Source organism: Ctenopharyngodon idella, chromosome 8 (assembly GCF_019924925.1).
Source record: "Ctenopharyngodon idella isolate HZGC_01 chromosome 8, HZGC01, whole genome shotgun sequence".
NCBI lineage: Eukaryota > Metazoa > Chordata > Actinopteri > Cypriniformes > Xenocyprididae > Ctenopharyngodon > Ctenopharyngodon idella.
The window spans coordinates 12,300,673-12,319,262 of record NC_067227.1 but is presented as its reverse complement, the minus strand read 5'-3'; the positions used below and the strand labels follow the sequence as shown (position 1 = coordinate 12,319,262).

The 18,590-nt window shown below is 37.1% G+C and overlaps 1 protein-coding gene across 1 annotated transcript in view; it reads left to right on the top strand.

The window, feature by feature from the left end:
- si:dkeyp-14d3.1 (transmembrane protein 132C) overlaps positions 1-18,590 on the top strand; it is a 293,882-nt gene that overhangs the window by 69,564 nt on the left and 205,728 nt on the right. The window contains exon 2 of the mRNA XM_051901885.1: positions 6,462-7,350. Coding sequence (XP_051757845.1) covers positions 6,462-7,350 — 889 coding nt within the window. The remainder of the gene's footprint in view (positions 1-6,461; positions 7,351-18,590) is intronic.

Genomic DNA, 18,590 nt, shown 5'->3' with positions numbered 1-18,590 from the left:
GTCTTTCATTAGGGAATGTCATTCATCAAGGTTAAATTGTATGATTCTGATTCACCAAAAAGAACCTTAGAAACTCATGACCATGTCTCTTTTTAAATGGAACTGATTCTTAATTATTCTTGTCAGTTCCCAACCCTAGACAATAGCCTAGAGTGAGAGCAAAGCATCGTGGGATTAGACAGTCCTCCAGAACTAAGCAGCCGATTCAACAGAAGAGCTCCTCATGGAGACAGGCCTGCTCCACTTCAATAAACACCTGACAACCACGCCGATTTCTCTCCCTCTCACCATACTTTATCTTCCCTCCATCTTCCTTTTATCTGTTTACTGGCCTTTAGTCTCTCTCTCTCTACCTACCTTGCCCTTTCCTTCTCATTCTCACACCTCCATGACTCGCTCTCCAATCTCACCCTCTCACCACACTCTTTGACAGGCCACGGACAGGTTGACACTGCCTCCTGTAGCCTTACATATCATTAGGGCCGCTCTCGTCCACAGGCAGGCTAGGGGGCAGTGACTCTGAAAGCCCTCTCCGGCCCGGGCTGCTTTCCTCTAGACAGTCCTCCTGTCAGGCTTCCCTAATACCTTGTCCTGCTTGGGCAGTCAGAGGAAGACCTTCCCCTTGTCTGGAGCCTCTCTACAAGGGTCGACGAGCTGCTCATGTTGATCCATCAGCGTGACAGCAGTTTGGTTGAAGAGAAAGAGGCAAAAGGAACAGAAAAGCAGGCAGTGATGGTGATTGACAGGTGGAGGCTTTTTCTTGCTGTGTGCTTTTAAAAATAAGACATTGAAGTCATTCATTTCAGTTTAATTTTTGTTCAGTGAAAATTTATTAATGGTTTTTTGTGATTGTTATGCTTCATAATAGAGCTGCAAAACTACAAATTCCTTTGTGCCTTGTTCAAATGTATGCTATCATAAAAAGTACACCCAGAAATTGTATATTTCATTATTGCTGAACTGAATGAAATGAAATTGACTTAAATTAAATAAGTGGCAAGAATTTGTGAACGTTTAGTGGCATTCAACTCCCATATTTCATTTTCTTTTTCAAATAAGTGTATCACTTTGTATTACGCACAGACTGAAATTACTGCCACACAGCACATTAAAGAGTTTCTGATTAATGGCTTCCCTTTTCCGGGTTGCTGGTCATGTTCGTAATTTCATTTAAGCCTGGGCTCATTCATTACTTTCGCTAACAATTTCTCTCTTTTTTTGTAGCAAACATTCACAACTTCTTTGAATGGGCCACTCTAGAAATTAAACAAAGTCAACCGAGCTTGTAAGTCATAAATTAGAATTCGTAATGGTTTTTTGCCAAAGAAGACTATGTGATGTATTTCATATTGCAGGCTGCCTGGGTTTTTCTACTTCCACAAGTAACTGTATGGAAATCAGGATTCTGGTGTTTGCATATTGTGTTCTGTATGTAAACTAGCTATTAGCACTAAAATAACAGCCGGTAACATCTGGACTTGCACAGCAACATCTGTCAGCGGGTGTTGATTACTGACCAAGCATGCATTGTGTACTGTATGTAAGTTACTGCATCTAAAGCATGTGTATTGGGTATACGTCTTAAATTAACTATGAAAATTCAATTTCTTTTGCCAAAACAAGCAAATAAATCTTGTAAACAGTGAAAATGAAGCCTGAAAAACGGTTTTTCTCTGCATTTCCTCTCAATCGCTTCGACGAATCACTTAGATTGTTTTGCAGTGACAAGATGTCCCCTTCAAAGCCCTTTTTTTCCGCCGTGCGTGTACAACCGTGCATGTGTGTGCATAGCCAATCCTCCTAAATGAGTAATTTATTCTTTCTGCTTCACAAGCAGGTCATTCATTGCTGCATCCTTGGTCAAAACAGAGCACAGAAAGAGAGGAAAATAGTCTAATCAGTGCACAGAATGTTCTTCAGTTTAAAGGTCAAAGACTTAACAATTGATTAAGATGTGATGTTAAAACACTAGGTGGATAAAAAACAAAAGTAAGATGACATTTTGAAACTGGATTCAACTGCAGAAGTACTATAGTAATATTTTTTTTTTATTTTGACAGATTATTTTAAGATTTTTATTTAGTAGTAGTAGTAGTTGTAGTAGTAGTAATAATAATAATATATATATATATATATATATATATATATATATATATACATACAGTATCTCACAGAAGTGAGTACACCTCTCACATTTTTGTAAATATTTTATTATATCTTTTCATGTGACAACACTGAAGAAATGACACTTTGCTACAATGTAAAGTAGTGAGTGTACAGCTTTTATAACAGTGTAAATTGCTGTCCCCTCAAAATAACTCAACACACAGGCATTAATGTCTAAACCGCTGGCCACAAAAGTGAGTACACCCCTAGGTGAAAATGTCAAAATTGGGCCCAGAGTGTCAATATTTTGTGTGGCGACCATTATTTTCCAGTACTGCCTTAACCCTCTCGGGCATGGAGTTCACCAGAGCTTCACAGGTTGCCACTGGAGTCCTCTTCCACTCCTCCATGACGACATCACGGAGCTGGTCGATGTTAGAGACCTTGCGCTCCTCCACTTTCCGTTTGAGGATGCCCCAACAGATGCTCAATAGGGTTTAGGTACCCTCAGCTTCTTTAGCAAGGCAGTGGTCGTCTTGGAGGTGTGTTTGGGGTCGTTATCATGTTGGAATACTGCCCTGCGGCCCAGTCTCCAAAGGGAGGAGATCATGCTCTGCTTCAGTATGTCACAGTACATATTGGCATTCATGGTTCCCTCAATGAACTGTAGCTCCCCAGTTCTGGCAGCACTCATGCAGCCCCAGACCATGACATGAAATACTGTAAATCTGTGTAGCCTATAGTTGTAACCTATATCGGGATTGCGCACTGTAGCGAATTAGCTCAGAGGGGAAATATTAATAATTATATATAATTACTTATTATATTCATTATATAATAACTTATTATGATTAATTATGAATATTTTAATCAGTTAATCAGATTAACTTGATGTAGCTCCATTAACATCACAATCAATCAATCAATCAGTTCATCCTGTGAACACTCAGTATTGATTATTATTTAATTCTAAGAAAAGGGTATTTTTCATGGCCACAGAAAAATAATTATTTCTTAGCATTTACAGTGCTTAGAGCTTGTAACCAGATTAAGATCATTTAAGTGACAGTTATTTGCAGGCAGGGAGTCAGAACCAAATATGTATTGTGCACAAGTTTATGAACTAAATCATGAACATAACTAATCTAAACACATACACACAATCACACATATAGTACATGGGTAGAATAGGAAATGAAAGAATGAACTGAAAACAGAAACAGGGAATGAAGCTATGGAAAAGAGTCATTAAACCAGGAAAAAGAACCATCAGTTTACCATCAGCTACAGCGCTGTCTGAGGTGTCTTTGTGTGTGCGCTTCAGATCTGTCAGTCAGCGCGACTAAGATCATTTTGTTTACATCAGCATAAGTTTGAAAATCACATTTCATTGGTTCAGACTTACGCCATTGAGAATTCGCTATGAATATTCACAAAGTTGAAATGCTGCGCTTTAAAACGATACCAAACTTGTGCTGAGGCAAGTGCCAGTAGTCGAGAAGCGAGCAGAGAAAAACTGCATTTTTCATGGGCAAAGGAAAGTTACTCCTCTCAGAAAACATACAAATAAAGATACTTTTAGATGTTTACTTGTTATTTGGAGCATTGGGATCACTAGACGAGGGCTTAATGAACTTATTTTTGTGAAAACCTCAATTTCGACCAAAACTGACATTTTTTCACTTGTTTTGCCTGTAGCCCGAAATTAGCCCGTGCGCATTCTGACTCATTTTGCCAGCACGGGTCACAAATAATAACTAATTATTTACCAATAAATAATAACCGTAACTAACCTATGTATGAACATTTACCTAAAGATATTATTTATCACATAAGGTAAGGTTTATGCAGTGTAGGCCTAATTAGGAAAGACCTACACTTTTCATGTTGTTTTGAGGAAGGAGAGCCCCAGGATGTTTTCTTTTCAGATGCCCCTGCATAGAAGTTGTGCTGCTGTGGCATTTCAGTTTTACAGAGCATGTAGGGCACCATTTTATTCGGTCTCTGAAAGATTTCCACACTTTAGATCAGGCTCGATATTTTTGTTATAAGGGTTGATTTTCAGCATGCCCGGGTTGAGCTACCATCATCGCGGAACATAAACAGCGTGACGAATTGACGCATTCCACACAAATCAACTCATTTACATAATCGATGTAATTGATTACGTCGACGTGTCATTCCAGTCCTAGAATGGATTCAGGTTTGGTTCATGAAGACTGTGTTTTGGTTGATAATAATTCCCAGAACAGTGACACGGTTGCTATATATAATGGGTCATACGTTCACCCTCACAGATAAAAAAAATTTGAGTGCCTATATTTGTCTATTTTGGTTCATGTCCTCTTCATATCAGAGTGTCTCATCAGCCTCCATATTACTTTCTGTCTGTGAGGTGAAATCGATGTTTCTGCTGGAGGCTTTGCTATTGAGGTTATGATAGCATGCCACAGCCAGTGCTGTCTACCAGAAACAGCGAGGGAGATATCACATAGGATACAAGCAGTGCCTGCTCTAGAAATAACTTTGGCACTTCTTTTATGATGCAATAGTTTTCAGAAAAAAAGTGAAAAGGCTGAACTTAGTTCAATTCTATGAAACTATAATCAGATGTCTGTCAGCTGAAGTGAGGTGGTCATTAAAGTTTTCATGTTCAAATGTTACTTTCAGTGTCATTTTGTGACACATTATGTGATTTTGCTTCTTTAGCTTGTGTACATTCATTAGCTGGTCCAGTTATTATTTGTTTCTAGAGTAAACATTAAAGGGGTGCAAATAAGAGATTTTTTTATTGTACAATTAAATTGTATACTTAATTGTTCTTGCTCATTTCCTCTATTTTTACATTTAGATGACCTTTGCTGTCATCTTATACCCACTTATAATTAATGTAATAACACTGTTAAAGGCACACTATGTAAATTTTCACCACTAGAGGTCGCTTTTTCAAAACAAAGGCGTAGATTGATGACGCCTTGATTTCGCGGCATCATGGGAGGTGTTGTCTTCCCGTCTACAGCCAGTGGAAAAGAATCCGATGGGACTTGGGCAGAAATCATGTTCATGGATGAGATTATTAACGTTACTGTAGTATGAAGCAGAGCAGGGCTAAGTGCTGTTCGAGCAGAAACGAGGCCGCTGGAGCGATTGATAGTGAGAGACGAGCGCAACACACGTTTCAAGAGCAGCGGAACTTTTATTATGCTGCAGTCACCGCTTCCGCTTCTTCCAGTCAAATGTATGTGGGTTAACACAGCACTGTTTTATTATATTAGATACATTTGTGTGTTGAAAGTCGTTATAGTGTTACTCTGCATTCGCTCGGCAGCTGCTATGAAACACTTAATGCACACTGCAGTGAGCTAGATCGATATTAGGCAGGGTAAAACATGGTACTCGCTGTAAATAAAAAAAACGAGATTTAAACAATAAGACTTATTGTGTTGAGCTATATAACATGATTAGTTTTCTGCCGATGAATGTATCCATCCAAACAGTTGCTCACCTGTCTAATAAAACACATCTTTGGTGTTTCCATGGTTTAAAAAGAAAAGAAAATGAAACCAGAAACTGAGGATAATGCGGGTATGATGTCATTGATAAGCGACGCATGGACACAGTCCGTGTACTGGTTAAAATTGAACTTAAAGGGATAGTTCACCCAAAAATGAAAATTTGATGTTTATCTGCTTACCCCCAGGGCATCCAAGATGTAGGTGACTTTGTTTCTTCAGTAGAACACAAATGATGATTTTTAACTCCAACCGTTGCAGTCTGTCAGTCGTATAATGCTTGTCAATGGAAACTCCATCTATAAGAGTCAAAAAAACATGCACAGACAAATCCAAATTAAACCCTGCGGCATCTTGACGACACATTGATGTCCTAAGACATGAAACGATCGGTTTGTGCGAGAAACCGAACAGTATTTATATCCTTTTTGTTACCTCTAATACACCACTATGTCCAACTGCCTTGAGCATCCGGTTGGTGAGGTCTAAAAACGTGCTCTGATGACAGAAGTGATCTCTCGCGTGTATATGTCAGTGAGTGTGAGCGATCACTTCCGGCATCAGAGTGCATTCAGACCTCACACACCGGATGCCGTGCGTGCGCTCAAGGCAGTTGGACATAGTGGTGTATTAAAGGTAGAAAATTATATAAATACTGTTCAGTTTCTCGCACAAACCGATCACTTCGTGTTATCATCCAGAACAGGAAAAATAATGATCAACTTCTTGGTATCAGTCAGAATTGTAATATTCTGTGCACCTTTCCTCTCAAAATACACACACCTGAAGACCCACATGTACTATTCCACCTGGTTCTGACACCTCTTTCCTTTTCTATGTCAGTTACAGACTGTCGTATCCTGGAGAATCTTCAGCGCTATGCCTCCCCTACTTACCTGCCTGTCAACTACCAGCTCCTCAACACAGAGTCCTCCTTCTTTCTTAAGGAGGCCACCCAGGACTTCATGCGCAACTCTAGTTTTCTCTCAAGAACAGAACTGTTCTTCATCCACCAGGCCAGGAAACCCCCCATCATCAATGCCACATATGGAACCCTTGCGGTGGAAGAGCCTGTTCCATTGGATCTCCTTCAGATGCCTGGCTCCTTTGTAGCTTCCTCAACCCTCTTCACCTTCAACTGGAAAGTGCAGACCTTTGTTCTCAATGAAAGGATTTACCTGAACAAACCCAAGGTTCAGGTCTTGTTCTACATTGCTGGGAGGGATTGGGACGACTACAGCGCAGTAGACAAACTCCCCTGTGTACGGATGTTCGCCTTCCACGAAACCCAGGAGGTCCGTGGAAGCTGCAGGTTACGAGGGGACATGGGCGTTTGTGTCGCTGAGCTCGAGCCTTTTCCTGGGTGGTTTGCACCTCCTAGCGTTGTCCCAGGACGGCAGAGGAGTCCGGATATGTCTGAAGGAACACCTGTAGAGCTGTACTACAGCCTTCGGGCTGCAGAAGCAGGGGGTTGTCTTTCCGAGGAGTTAGGGGACAAGACCGCCGCTCACTCAGATCAAGAGGGATTGTTTGGGTCGCCAACCTCTACACCCATGAAGCGCATCGGGAGTGTAAGATTATTCCAGACTCCATCTTCTCCGGAATTATCAGAGCAACGTTTGGATGGGAATTTTGCAGTGTTGGTACCATCCACGCCTGTTCGGCAAAGGGATACCGTGTCAGCATATGTTGCAGCTTCGCCCTACTCACCTGTGGAAATGTTCACTCTAAGGTAAGAGGACTTCATTTGCAAGATGTGCAACTGCATTGAAACTGCTGCGTTAGCAAATAACTATCCACATGAGACCTTTTCCAGGGGCTTTCATGGCAGTAGTGAAGGTTTCTGTAATGAATGCCACAGGAAGCATTACGATTGACGTCACGCCATTCTATCAGCAGTTAAATAGCAATTTGCTTTGCAGCTTCAAAGATTCATTAAAGCCTTTTTGCTTTGTTTTGTACACTGTTATTTGAATCCCAACTAATCATATTTTGCCCAGTTATCAGTCTTCACTTCACTTGGATCTCCATATTTGGTCACATATTTTCTTTGGCATTATCATTTGGCTTTTGAAATGGTTGTGATTAATTCGGGCTGGTGTGCCTGCGATGAATTTTTACTTCATGGTTACTTTACTTAATTTAACTATGTTTTTTTGTTTACCATTGCAGAGAGAAAGACATCTTCATTTTCAGGTGAAAACATCCAGCCGCACTGAATCTGCGGGTACTAATTAGAATTTGCAGATGCGGCTAAGTGATTTGGGTAATTAACACACAATGCAAATGAGGATGTCATCAATTAGAATGCGCCTCCATTAGCTTAATGACTGCAAGCTCGTCCGATTGTAATCACAGTGGGTGAGAACATTTATAAACCATATGAGACCCAACCAGACAAGAGGTCAAGCCAATTTGTCAGCCCTGCATGTGCACGCAAGATAAGAGGCACTAGGAGACACGATAGCTGGTGTATTTTGAAGAAAATCAGCTAGTATATGGATGTAAGCTGGGGGGGTTTGCTGACTTCATGACTATACTTGTATTTTTCTTGTAAAAAGAATAGTGAAAGGACAAATCACTTGCTTTTTGAGGGTTGTGCGTGTATGTGGATGCATGTGTGAAATTAATATTTGGTTTGTCCAACGATGTTGTGTGTGTGTGTGTGTGTGTGTGTGTGTGTGTGTGTGTGTGTGTGTGTCTGTGTTTGTGTGTGATCAGCAACCACTCTACTTTGATGTGCTGATAGGACAAGACCCATATTTATTGTCCCTGGTGGTGTGTGTGTGTGTGTGTGTGTGTGGTTACTCTATACTGTAATCATTGGAAAAATGATTCATGAATAAAATATTTATGTGTAGTTATGCAATATGCATGTTGAAGGGGTCTTATGACCAGCGAAATCATGCTTTCGTTTTCTCAAGCATAACATTATCATCTGATGAATTATTGATTTACATCTTGCTTTAAATTAAATCTGTATTAAATAGTCTACAGAGGATCATTAAAGAAACTTGAAAGAAACAAATGCACTAATTCTCAGTATTAATGATCCATTTAATGTTTTTCATGAGCTGCTGAGTACGAATGTCTCAATCGAGCCAAGACATCATGACGTCTTTTTTCATTATGTTTTTGTGCGGACGGGGATGATCGTATATCTCTTCTGAAAATTAGATAGAGACTAATCAAAGTCTGCTTGAATTACTATAAATAATGTTCATGTAGCAAACGATTAAAAAAAAAAATGATTTCATTATTTTGAGTTGCATGTTTATGTTGCTGCTAAATCTGCTTCACAATTATACTTTTTTCTAATTAGTTCAAAATTAAATCTATTTTCTAGAATCCATTTGGCTTATTTACTTACTGCATATTACTTAGCAGACACTCTTAATCACTGCATTACTAAGTATGATTTTTTGATGAATTACTGTTGATTATATTAATTCTTTTTTTTTAAATTATTATTTTATTTTCTGATTTTAGATTTTCTCAACAGTTAAAAAAACTAATAAATGCAGCCAAATCTGGTTATAATGATCACTTTAGGCTGTGTGGAAAGCGTCCCACAGATACTGTATTAAGTCGTGCCGGTGGAACATCGACCGCCTAACTCCAAAATAAGCAATCAGCCTGTCCCAGAGTAAACAATCTTATTCCAGATGGAAGAGGGCTAATCTTCAGTAACTCCAAATCTACACACATATTTGTTTTTATATCAATCATAGTTGGGACTTTTCATGCACTTTCGATCCACAATGTAGGTAAAATCTGACCCAACCACACACTGAGTGGATGAACATACAAAAAACAATTTTGCTAAAATGATTTTATTTTCTCATGCATAATCATTTTTGTTCAGTGGAGGTGTCATTGTGTATTGCTTGTTCCGATTCAAAAGGTGTCTACCTTTAAACTAAATTTTCTGAACTTCAGCTGCAGGAAAAAAGCATTAGCTTTTTTTTTTAAAAATGGAAGAGTATAATCAAATACCACTGCAGACTCAGAGTGTAATGCAAAGACTGCACCAGCTACTGTACATAATTAGTGGAAGCCTGCAACTGTAAGGCTTGGCATTTGTGAGTCATGCTGTGCTCAGAAATAGTGCTTTTATGTTGATATTGTTGTCATTGCACTAAACAGCTCTACTGTGATTGCTGCATATAATCATTATGGCTGTCATTCCATGTTAGCTTCCTTTAGAGTGATCAAATGTTAACCTCAATCACACCAGCCTCATGATATTTCATGATACACACCAGCTGTATTTGTTATCGAATCATATGTGACCAGTGTTGGGGGTAACGCATTACAAGTAACTAGAGTTATGTAATCAGATTACTTTTTTCAAGAAACTAGTAAAGTAACGCATTACTTTTAAATTTACAACAAAATATCTAAGTTACTTTTACTTTTTTGTTTTCCCATATAATGACTGACACCTCCTGTCACCAAACACATATACTTTATGTATTTAATCTCACTTTATTAACCAATGTCTTTGCTGCTGACCTTCAATGATCCAATTCAACCATACTAAAAAAATGACTTTAGATAAACATCACATTTGTGTTTTATTTTTTGGGAAAGGGCATTTACATTTGCCAAAAATAGAACGTTTTTTTGTTGTTATTAAAAAACAAACAAGCAAGCCCAGCTCAAATGAGAAAAAGGAATGCAAAAGTAATGTAACACATTACTTTCCATAAAAAGAGTAACTAAGTAACGCAATAGTTACTTTTTTTAGGGAGTAACGCAATATTGTAATGCATTACTTTTAAAAGTTACTTTCCCCATCACTGTATGTGAGTTGTTCTAAGTTAATGAGATTTTTTTTGCTGAATATCTGCCTTTGGTGTGAAATATTGTTGAGTGTTATCAATGCACAAAAATATTAAGCAGCATTGATAATAATAAGAAATGTTTTTTGAGCATCAAATCAGCATATTAGTATAAAGCCTCGCACATGACATGCAAGAAAAAAAAAAAATCGTGCGCACGATTTACTAATTCGTTCCCTCGATTTACTAAATCATGCGTACGACATACTAATTCATTCCCTCGATTTACTAAATCATGCGCATGATTTATAAATCAAGGTAATGAAATAGTAAATCGTTCTCTCGATTTATAAAACGCGCATGATTTATAAATCGGGGGAACGAAATAGTAAATCGTGCGCACGTTTTAGTAAATTGAGGGAACGAAATAGTAAATCGTGCGCATGTTTTAGTAAATCGAGAGAAAGAAATAGTAAATCGTGCGCACGATTTAGCCTACTATTTTTTTCCTGCATGTCATGTCCGGGGCTCCGTATATTAGAATGATTTCTTAAGGATCATATGACACTGAAGACTGGAGTAATAATGCTGACATTTCAGCTTTGACATTACAAGAATAAATGTTACTGTAGAAAACAGTTAATTTTAATCATAATAATAGTTCACAATATTACTGTTTTACTGTATTTTTGATCAAATAAATGTAAACTGAGCATAGGATCTTATGCTGGTGAACACAAGAGACTAAAATATTTTACTGACCACAAACTTTTGAACTGTAGTGTATATCGAATATGGATACGGACATCAGACTTATTGTCATCTGAATTCACAGCTACTTTTTGCAGCTTCGGCAGGAGATATAATGGTGTAGTTATGGCATCTACCAGCAGGAAAGTACAGCCCATGACTCTCATTAGGGTGCAGACATGAAAATCCAACTTTCTTAGGTCACCAAGAACACTGTTTTGATCATGCAATTGGGTCAGATTCCCATTGTAAAACTCAGTGATTGAAACATGTGGCAAGTATCATCTCCTCTGATAAAGGAGATAAGTAGATTTTCAATTTCAAGACCCTTTTAAGCAACTTATTATGCACCTTTCTGCTCTTGAACTGAAGTAATAGGTCCAGTCGTGAGTCACATCTGGTATTGGAGTCTCTTGCAGTCTGATATGTAATATTTTCTGTTAAGTGAAGTAGCATTCTTTAGATAGCATCTGCTTATGCTATATATATATCTTCAGCACTGAGGTCTTGAAGATAGTGATTATTTTTTCCCAAGGCATTGTTAAGGCAAAGCACTGCACACTTTGCAAGAATTTATTTCCCTTATCACAATCATTAGCTAAATCTTGCATCGCTCTATCTGTAATACACTTGCTCTGTTTGCAGGTGACTGGAGGATTGCATGTAAGATGCTAAATTGCATAGATTTGCGTGTGTATCAGCAACATTTTTCAATTTCAGGTTTAAGATGAAAGCAGCAACTCTTATTCCCCATGCTTCATATGTACACTGTTTTTATTAAGAAGTGCTTGTTTATCAGCTCTGATCTGCTCTCGATCTGATTGTTTGCTCTTGTTTTTTTTGTGTGTGTGTGTGTGTTTAAACATTGCACTATAATCTATGTTCATCATCTATTTCACCTATGTCTACGGAGGCAACTGCACTGGCATTTTACCAGATTAGAAAAATATTCTTTTTTTTTCCCACTTAAACTTCATACCATTTCAAAGCTTGAGTTTGAATTAAACATTGTTCAGATATTCAAAAATGGCTGACATAAACAGAATTTTTCATCCTCAAAAGTAGCTTTTGTTCTAGACTGAAAATATACCATATACTGTATTTGAAGAGGTGTATGGTGAATGTTTATAAGTAAACTCATACAATTGCATGAAAAAGTATGGGAACCACTTGCAGAATCTGTGAAAATGTGAATAATTTTAACAAAATAAGAGAGATCATGCAAAATGCATGTTATTTTTTATTTAGTACTGTCCTGGTAAGATATTTTACATAAAAGATGTTTACATATAGTCCACAAGACAAAAAAAAATAGCTGAATTTATTAAAATAACCCCGTTCAAAAGTTTGTGAACCCTTGATTTTTAATACTGTGTGTTTTGTGATGGTTGTTCATGAGTCCCTTGTTTGTTCTGAGCAGTTAAACTGCCCAGTGTTCTTCAGAAAAACCCTCTACGTCCTGCAGATTCTTCAGTTTTCAAGGATTTTTTGCGTATTTGAACCCTTTCAGTGACTGTATGATTTTGAGATCATACTTTTGTACTTTTGTACTCCATGTACTCCATGTTTTCACACTGAGGACAATTGAGGGACTTAAACACAAATATTAAAAAAGGTTCAAACACTGATGCTCCAGAAAGAAACCAGGGGGCCAGGGGGGGAACCTTTTGAATTTGAAGATCAAAATAAATTGTATTAATTTGTCTTTCGGGACACATGCAAGCACCTTCTGTTGCTTCTGAAGGGCAGTACTAAATGAAAAAAAAAAAGAAGATATTTCAACAAAATAAGAAAAATTTAGACATCTTCATCCTGTTCAAAAGTTTTCACCCCCCGGCTCTTAATGCATTGTTTCCTTCTGTAGTAAATGTATAATTACACTGTAACAAGGACACCTTAAAGGGCTTAGTTCACCCAAAAGTGAAAATAATGTCATTTATTACTCACCCTCATGCCATTCCACACCCGTAAGACCTTCGTTCATCTTCAGAACACAAATTAAGATATTTTTGTTGAAATCCGATGGCTCAGTGAGGCCTGCATAGCCAGCAATGACATTTCCTCTCTCAAGATCCATTAATGTATTAAAAACATATTTAAATCAGTTCATGTGAGTACAGTGGTTCAATATTAATATTATAAAGCGACGAGAATATTTTTTGGTGTGCCAAAAAAAAACAAAATAACGACTTATATAGTGATGGCCAATCTCAAAACACTGCTTCATGAAGCTTCGGAGCGTTATGAATCAGCGTGTCGAATCATGATTCGGATTGCGTGTCAAACCGCCAAACTGCTGAAATCATGTGACTTTGGCGCTCTGAACCGCTGATTCGACACGCTGATTCGTAACGCTCCGAAGCTTCATGAAGCAGTGTTTTGAAATCGGCCATCACTATATAAGTCGTTATTTTTTTTTTTTTTGTCAAAATGTCATTGCTCCCTATGCAGGCCTCACTGAGCCATCGGATTTCAACAAAAATATCTTAATTTGCGTTCCGAAGATTAACGAAGGTCTTACGGGTGTGGAACAGCATGAGAGTGAGTAATAAATGACATTATTTTCATTTTGGGGTGAACTAACCCTTTAAAATAAAATGTAACCCTGTACTGTATATTGTGAAGTTCCCATGAAAAGATCCCTCTGTGATCCCTTGAACAAAGATTTTAGATCATGTATTGTACTTCTGGGGGTTCTGCTCAACTTGAACAACTTCCATTCAGAGGAATGGGAACCTCCTTGATACAGACTGGTTTTGTAAACTGGATCAGTTGATTCATTGAAGATCCAACCAAAAAGAATCATACGCTCACAAGCAACCTGGACATTGCTAGAAAGGCAAATGTGTTTGGAATGACATGACAGTATTTCCAATTTTCTGTGAACTATTCTTTTAAACAGTGCTTGATGATGTTCCCCAAAGATATTTAGAAAATCATTGCAGCGTTTAGTGGCAGTCATCTGGACGATTTATCCATTATACACTGATTTCTGAAAAGCTGTCATGGCACCTAAGTCAAGTGTGATTTATGATGTGCGATGGAGTAGCAATAAATACTTTAAGAGGAGTAAATATTTATGGCTGGAGCTCATAAAGTAGCCAGTCATAATGATGTCTTAGTTGAAAAAACTACATTATTAGGGTTTACTAGCTGAACATTTGTGTCATATTTTTTGCTGTATGTTGGATGCGCGCAAGAGCTGGCAGACTAAATTGTTTGTGCTTCTCAAACTGTTTTTGTTATTTTAATCATTCTCCCCCACTAAGAACATTCTACAGAGCATTTGGATGCTGAACATTGGATTCAGAAGCTGTCAGCTGTGCTTAATAGAAAAGAGCGAGAGAGATTCGTACTCGTATACATGAGTGTGTATGTGTGTGTTTCTGTTTACATCAAGCAAGTGTATGAATACCAAAAGCAGAGCCTATTTAAAGGGAATCAATTTGTCCCATCTTTAAAAGGCAGTGCATCAGTGGGCACATTATCTGTGATTCTGCCTCATTATACACACTGATGGACAGCAGTAACTACTGCAGTCGCCTCACCCTCAGCTGGACCCGTCAACAGCTGGACTGCACTGGCCACAGTACAGACTGGCTGCTTTACAAATCAAAGTTACTTTTTATCATTTCATGATTTTCTCTTTGTATTTGAAACTTGCCAAAACAACAAAAGATATGATTATTCATAACAAATGTCTGGCATCTGTGCAAAAACAGATTCACATTATGTAACAACTCCCAAACAGAAAAACTTGAAACTAATAAAATGGATAGTTCTAAATGGTCAATACAGAATTCCAGTCGAGCTAAAATTCATGAGCTTACCATTATAGCAATGTTCCTGTAGCTCAAATAGTAGAACATGGTAATCACTGATCGCAGTATCGGCCAATACAGATCACCGATACTGATCACCGAAATAAATAATACAGGTAACACTTTATTTTAAGGTCTTTTAACTAGTTGCTTATTAGCATGCATATTACTAGAATAGTGGCTATTTATTAATACTTACTAAGCACATATTAATGCCTTATTCTGCATGACCTTAATTTACATTCTTAACTAAGTAATGATAAGCAGAAAATTAAGAGTTTATTGAGGGAAAAGTCATAGTTAATAGTTTATATGTGTTCCCTATACTAAAGTGTTACCATAATACATGATAAATAAAAGACTTGAAGCCTTCAGTTTATCATGTAATATTATTTATTTATTTAGCTATTCTTAACAACAATGTATAGGCCTATTAAGTATTAAAATAATTAAGAGATGCGAAAGTATCTAGAACTGACAACTCTTTATAAATCTTTTAATGAACTGACAACTCTTTATTTATTGGCAAGCAACATGTGCAACTCTCTTAGAAGTGATTAGGAACAGCTTAGAGCTTAACAAATATAGCATTCTTGTGAAATAAATAATTATAATAAAAAGACAGAACAAACAGAGTCAACAGAAAGTAATGAAGTGTAAAACAATACATATAGTACTGTGCATAGTCGTCACTGTATAAATTAAATATAGATTAATCCTGCTAAATCTACTAAAAAGCACTGAGTAATTTCCCTTTTTCTTGTGTTGTTTGATTAACATTAAGGACACAAGTTTGTTAGGCCGCTGTCACTTTAAAGGCCCGTTCACACCAAGAACGATAGCGGTCTGTTTATTCTAGGCTCACGCACTGCGGTTTCAATATTTTTGCAGTTCTTGTTGCATTTACACTGCTTTAACCAGCATTTGTTTCGAGTGAATAGCTAGTGTAATCGATCTAATCTAACAGTGAATTTAGCTGACGAAGTCAATATAGTGGAATAAAAACAACGCTTAGTCTTTTTCACTGCAACTTCAAAGAAAGCAGGACAATGTTGTCGAAAGTAGCGCTGGATACCTGAGGTAATTTTATGTTACACTGTTTGCTACCTTGCCATAATGATCTCATCGTTAATACTTTTCATCATTAATTCTGAGGGTATGACCGATTGTTTTCCATATATCCATGTTCTTTAAAATATCCTTGAAAAGAGGGGTTTAGTTGTCAAAAAGTGGTGGCTTTTTCTGGACCTCGGCGATTAACTTTTCTGCAATGTCGTCTGCCGTTTTAAATGCACAAGCCCTTAAATTAGGATGGATTCTGATTAGCTGTCAGTGATTTATCATTCAACAGCTGGAAAAAAAAAATCGTTCTGAAAGTGATCCCAACGATATTGTTTCTCTATATTGTTATCGTTATAGCTGTGGTGTGGACAGTGCTATTCTTTTATATTTAGAACGATTTTTAGAACTAGACCTATATCTTTATCGTTATCTTTATAGTTATCGTTCTTGGTGTGAACGGGACTTTAGACCCAATGCACAGATCCAGTATACTGATATGCTATTTATTTCCCAACTGTTTATTTTGAATGTACCAGATATTCTCACTTGTGAATGTAGTGAAGCAATTTTAGTTACACAGAAAAATTGTCACGGGTTTTGCGTCATCTGATTGGCTCTTCTGATCAGCCTTATAGCGACCGATCAAAATATATAAAATGATTATCAGCCGATAACAATCGGCGGCCAATCGATCAGAGCACCCTTACACCTTATCCTAACGACACGAGATGCGATAAGATTCCAGCGACAAGCAATTTGACTGTCCACACTAGACGCAGAGCTGGGTAGTAACGGATTACATGTAATCTGGATTACGTAATCAGATTCCAAAAATCAAGTATTTGTAATTAGAGTAAACTACTTTTTAAAATACTCGTAACATGATTACATATTATTTACACAATGGCAGTAAGTTGTTCACAATTCATTGATTTTTTTTAACGTTTATTTTTTTTTTCATAATAAACCTGCCGCTTATATACGTTCGTGATTCTTCTAGTTTTTCTGGCAGTGAGGGGGAGGGGTGTGGAATCGTGCACAGAAATCAGCAACAACAAGAATATTTGTTTTTGTAATGTTGCTGTTTTCTAAATTTACTTAATTTTAAGTAAATATTTTAAAATCATAAGATGTGATTTTGTTTTATCCAGCGTTACTATCAGCAAACACTAACAGGTACATTAGTGTTAGTGTTTTAAAGTATTAACTGTCCATACATTGCACTTTAAAAAGAATCTGTCGAGGCTCTTGTTGGTGAATATAATATATTTTTGGACTATATTTTTTCTTTGTATCTGTCAAAATAGTACAAGATTATCCTACAATATATGTGACATCAAATAAGGGTTAGCACAAAAGTAATCTAAATATAGTCAGATTACATTACCAAAAATGTGTAATCTAAGAGATTATATTACTGATTACAAATTTTGTCATGTAATTTGTTATCAGTAACTGATTACAATTCATAAGTAATCTAACCAGCTCTGACTAGAAGTGACGCAAAAATGAGAAGGGATAAAATCAATCAAAAACCACAGCCAATCAGAAGAGAGTGTGGGTGGGCTCTCTTGGCAAGAGCACAGCAGACACAATGAAAAGTACATAGTAAAATTCATAAATATTACACCATTTAAACATTATTTAAAGAACATACGGAGTGACTGAACCAATCTTTGTCATAGAATACACCTGTTTGTTCGCACTGAGTTGACAGTTTGAACGTTCTTGTGCCCATTTATTTATTTTCAAGATCTGAGATGAATTAGCCAGTGTTGTTTTCATTACAGCTAAAAAGCTGGGAACACAGAATGATATTCAAACTCACATTAGACACTTTTAACATTAAATAAAACACAAAAACAGTACCTGATAATATTATTGCCATACTTTGTGTTGCTGTTTCAGCCGCGACGTCACAGAGAAATAGAAACCGTTTCTAAAATAGAATCGTCGCGTGTTGCTGTTGCGGCTGGTTAGGACAAAAACTCTGATTAACATGGAAAAGATACCTTTTATCGTGTGTCGCGGTGTCGCATCGCGTCTGGTTAGGACACGGTGTTAGTGCTAACAATGCCATGGTAATGGGTTTTGTTTCAGGAAATGCATGAGCTCATAAAAAATGCATGGCATCAGTACGTTGTGAGTTGCTTTAAATAAAAGCATCTGCCAAACACATAAAAATTTGGGTGGTCCACTGAAAATTTTAGAGAGAGAGAGAAAGAAAAAAATTAGTAGGCTATATTTGAACCACTATTCATTGTGAAAAGGGCTATATAAATTGAATTGGGGGGAATAATTATTTTGAATAAATAATATTTTTCATATTTTTTGTGCTTTTTTTTTTTTTTTTTACAAACTTTTAAACAATGTTGCCATTATAATATTACACTAATTGTTTTTCTCACACTAGAAAGGCATAGGAAATATAGCTGTTATTATATTTTAGAAGGAAGGTCCTTAGCAATGAGCTCGTTATATTTGGGGGCCTTGGCATCAAAAATTTTGAAAACATTGATGATCCCACTTTTGATGAAAATGTGTCCTTAATGTTG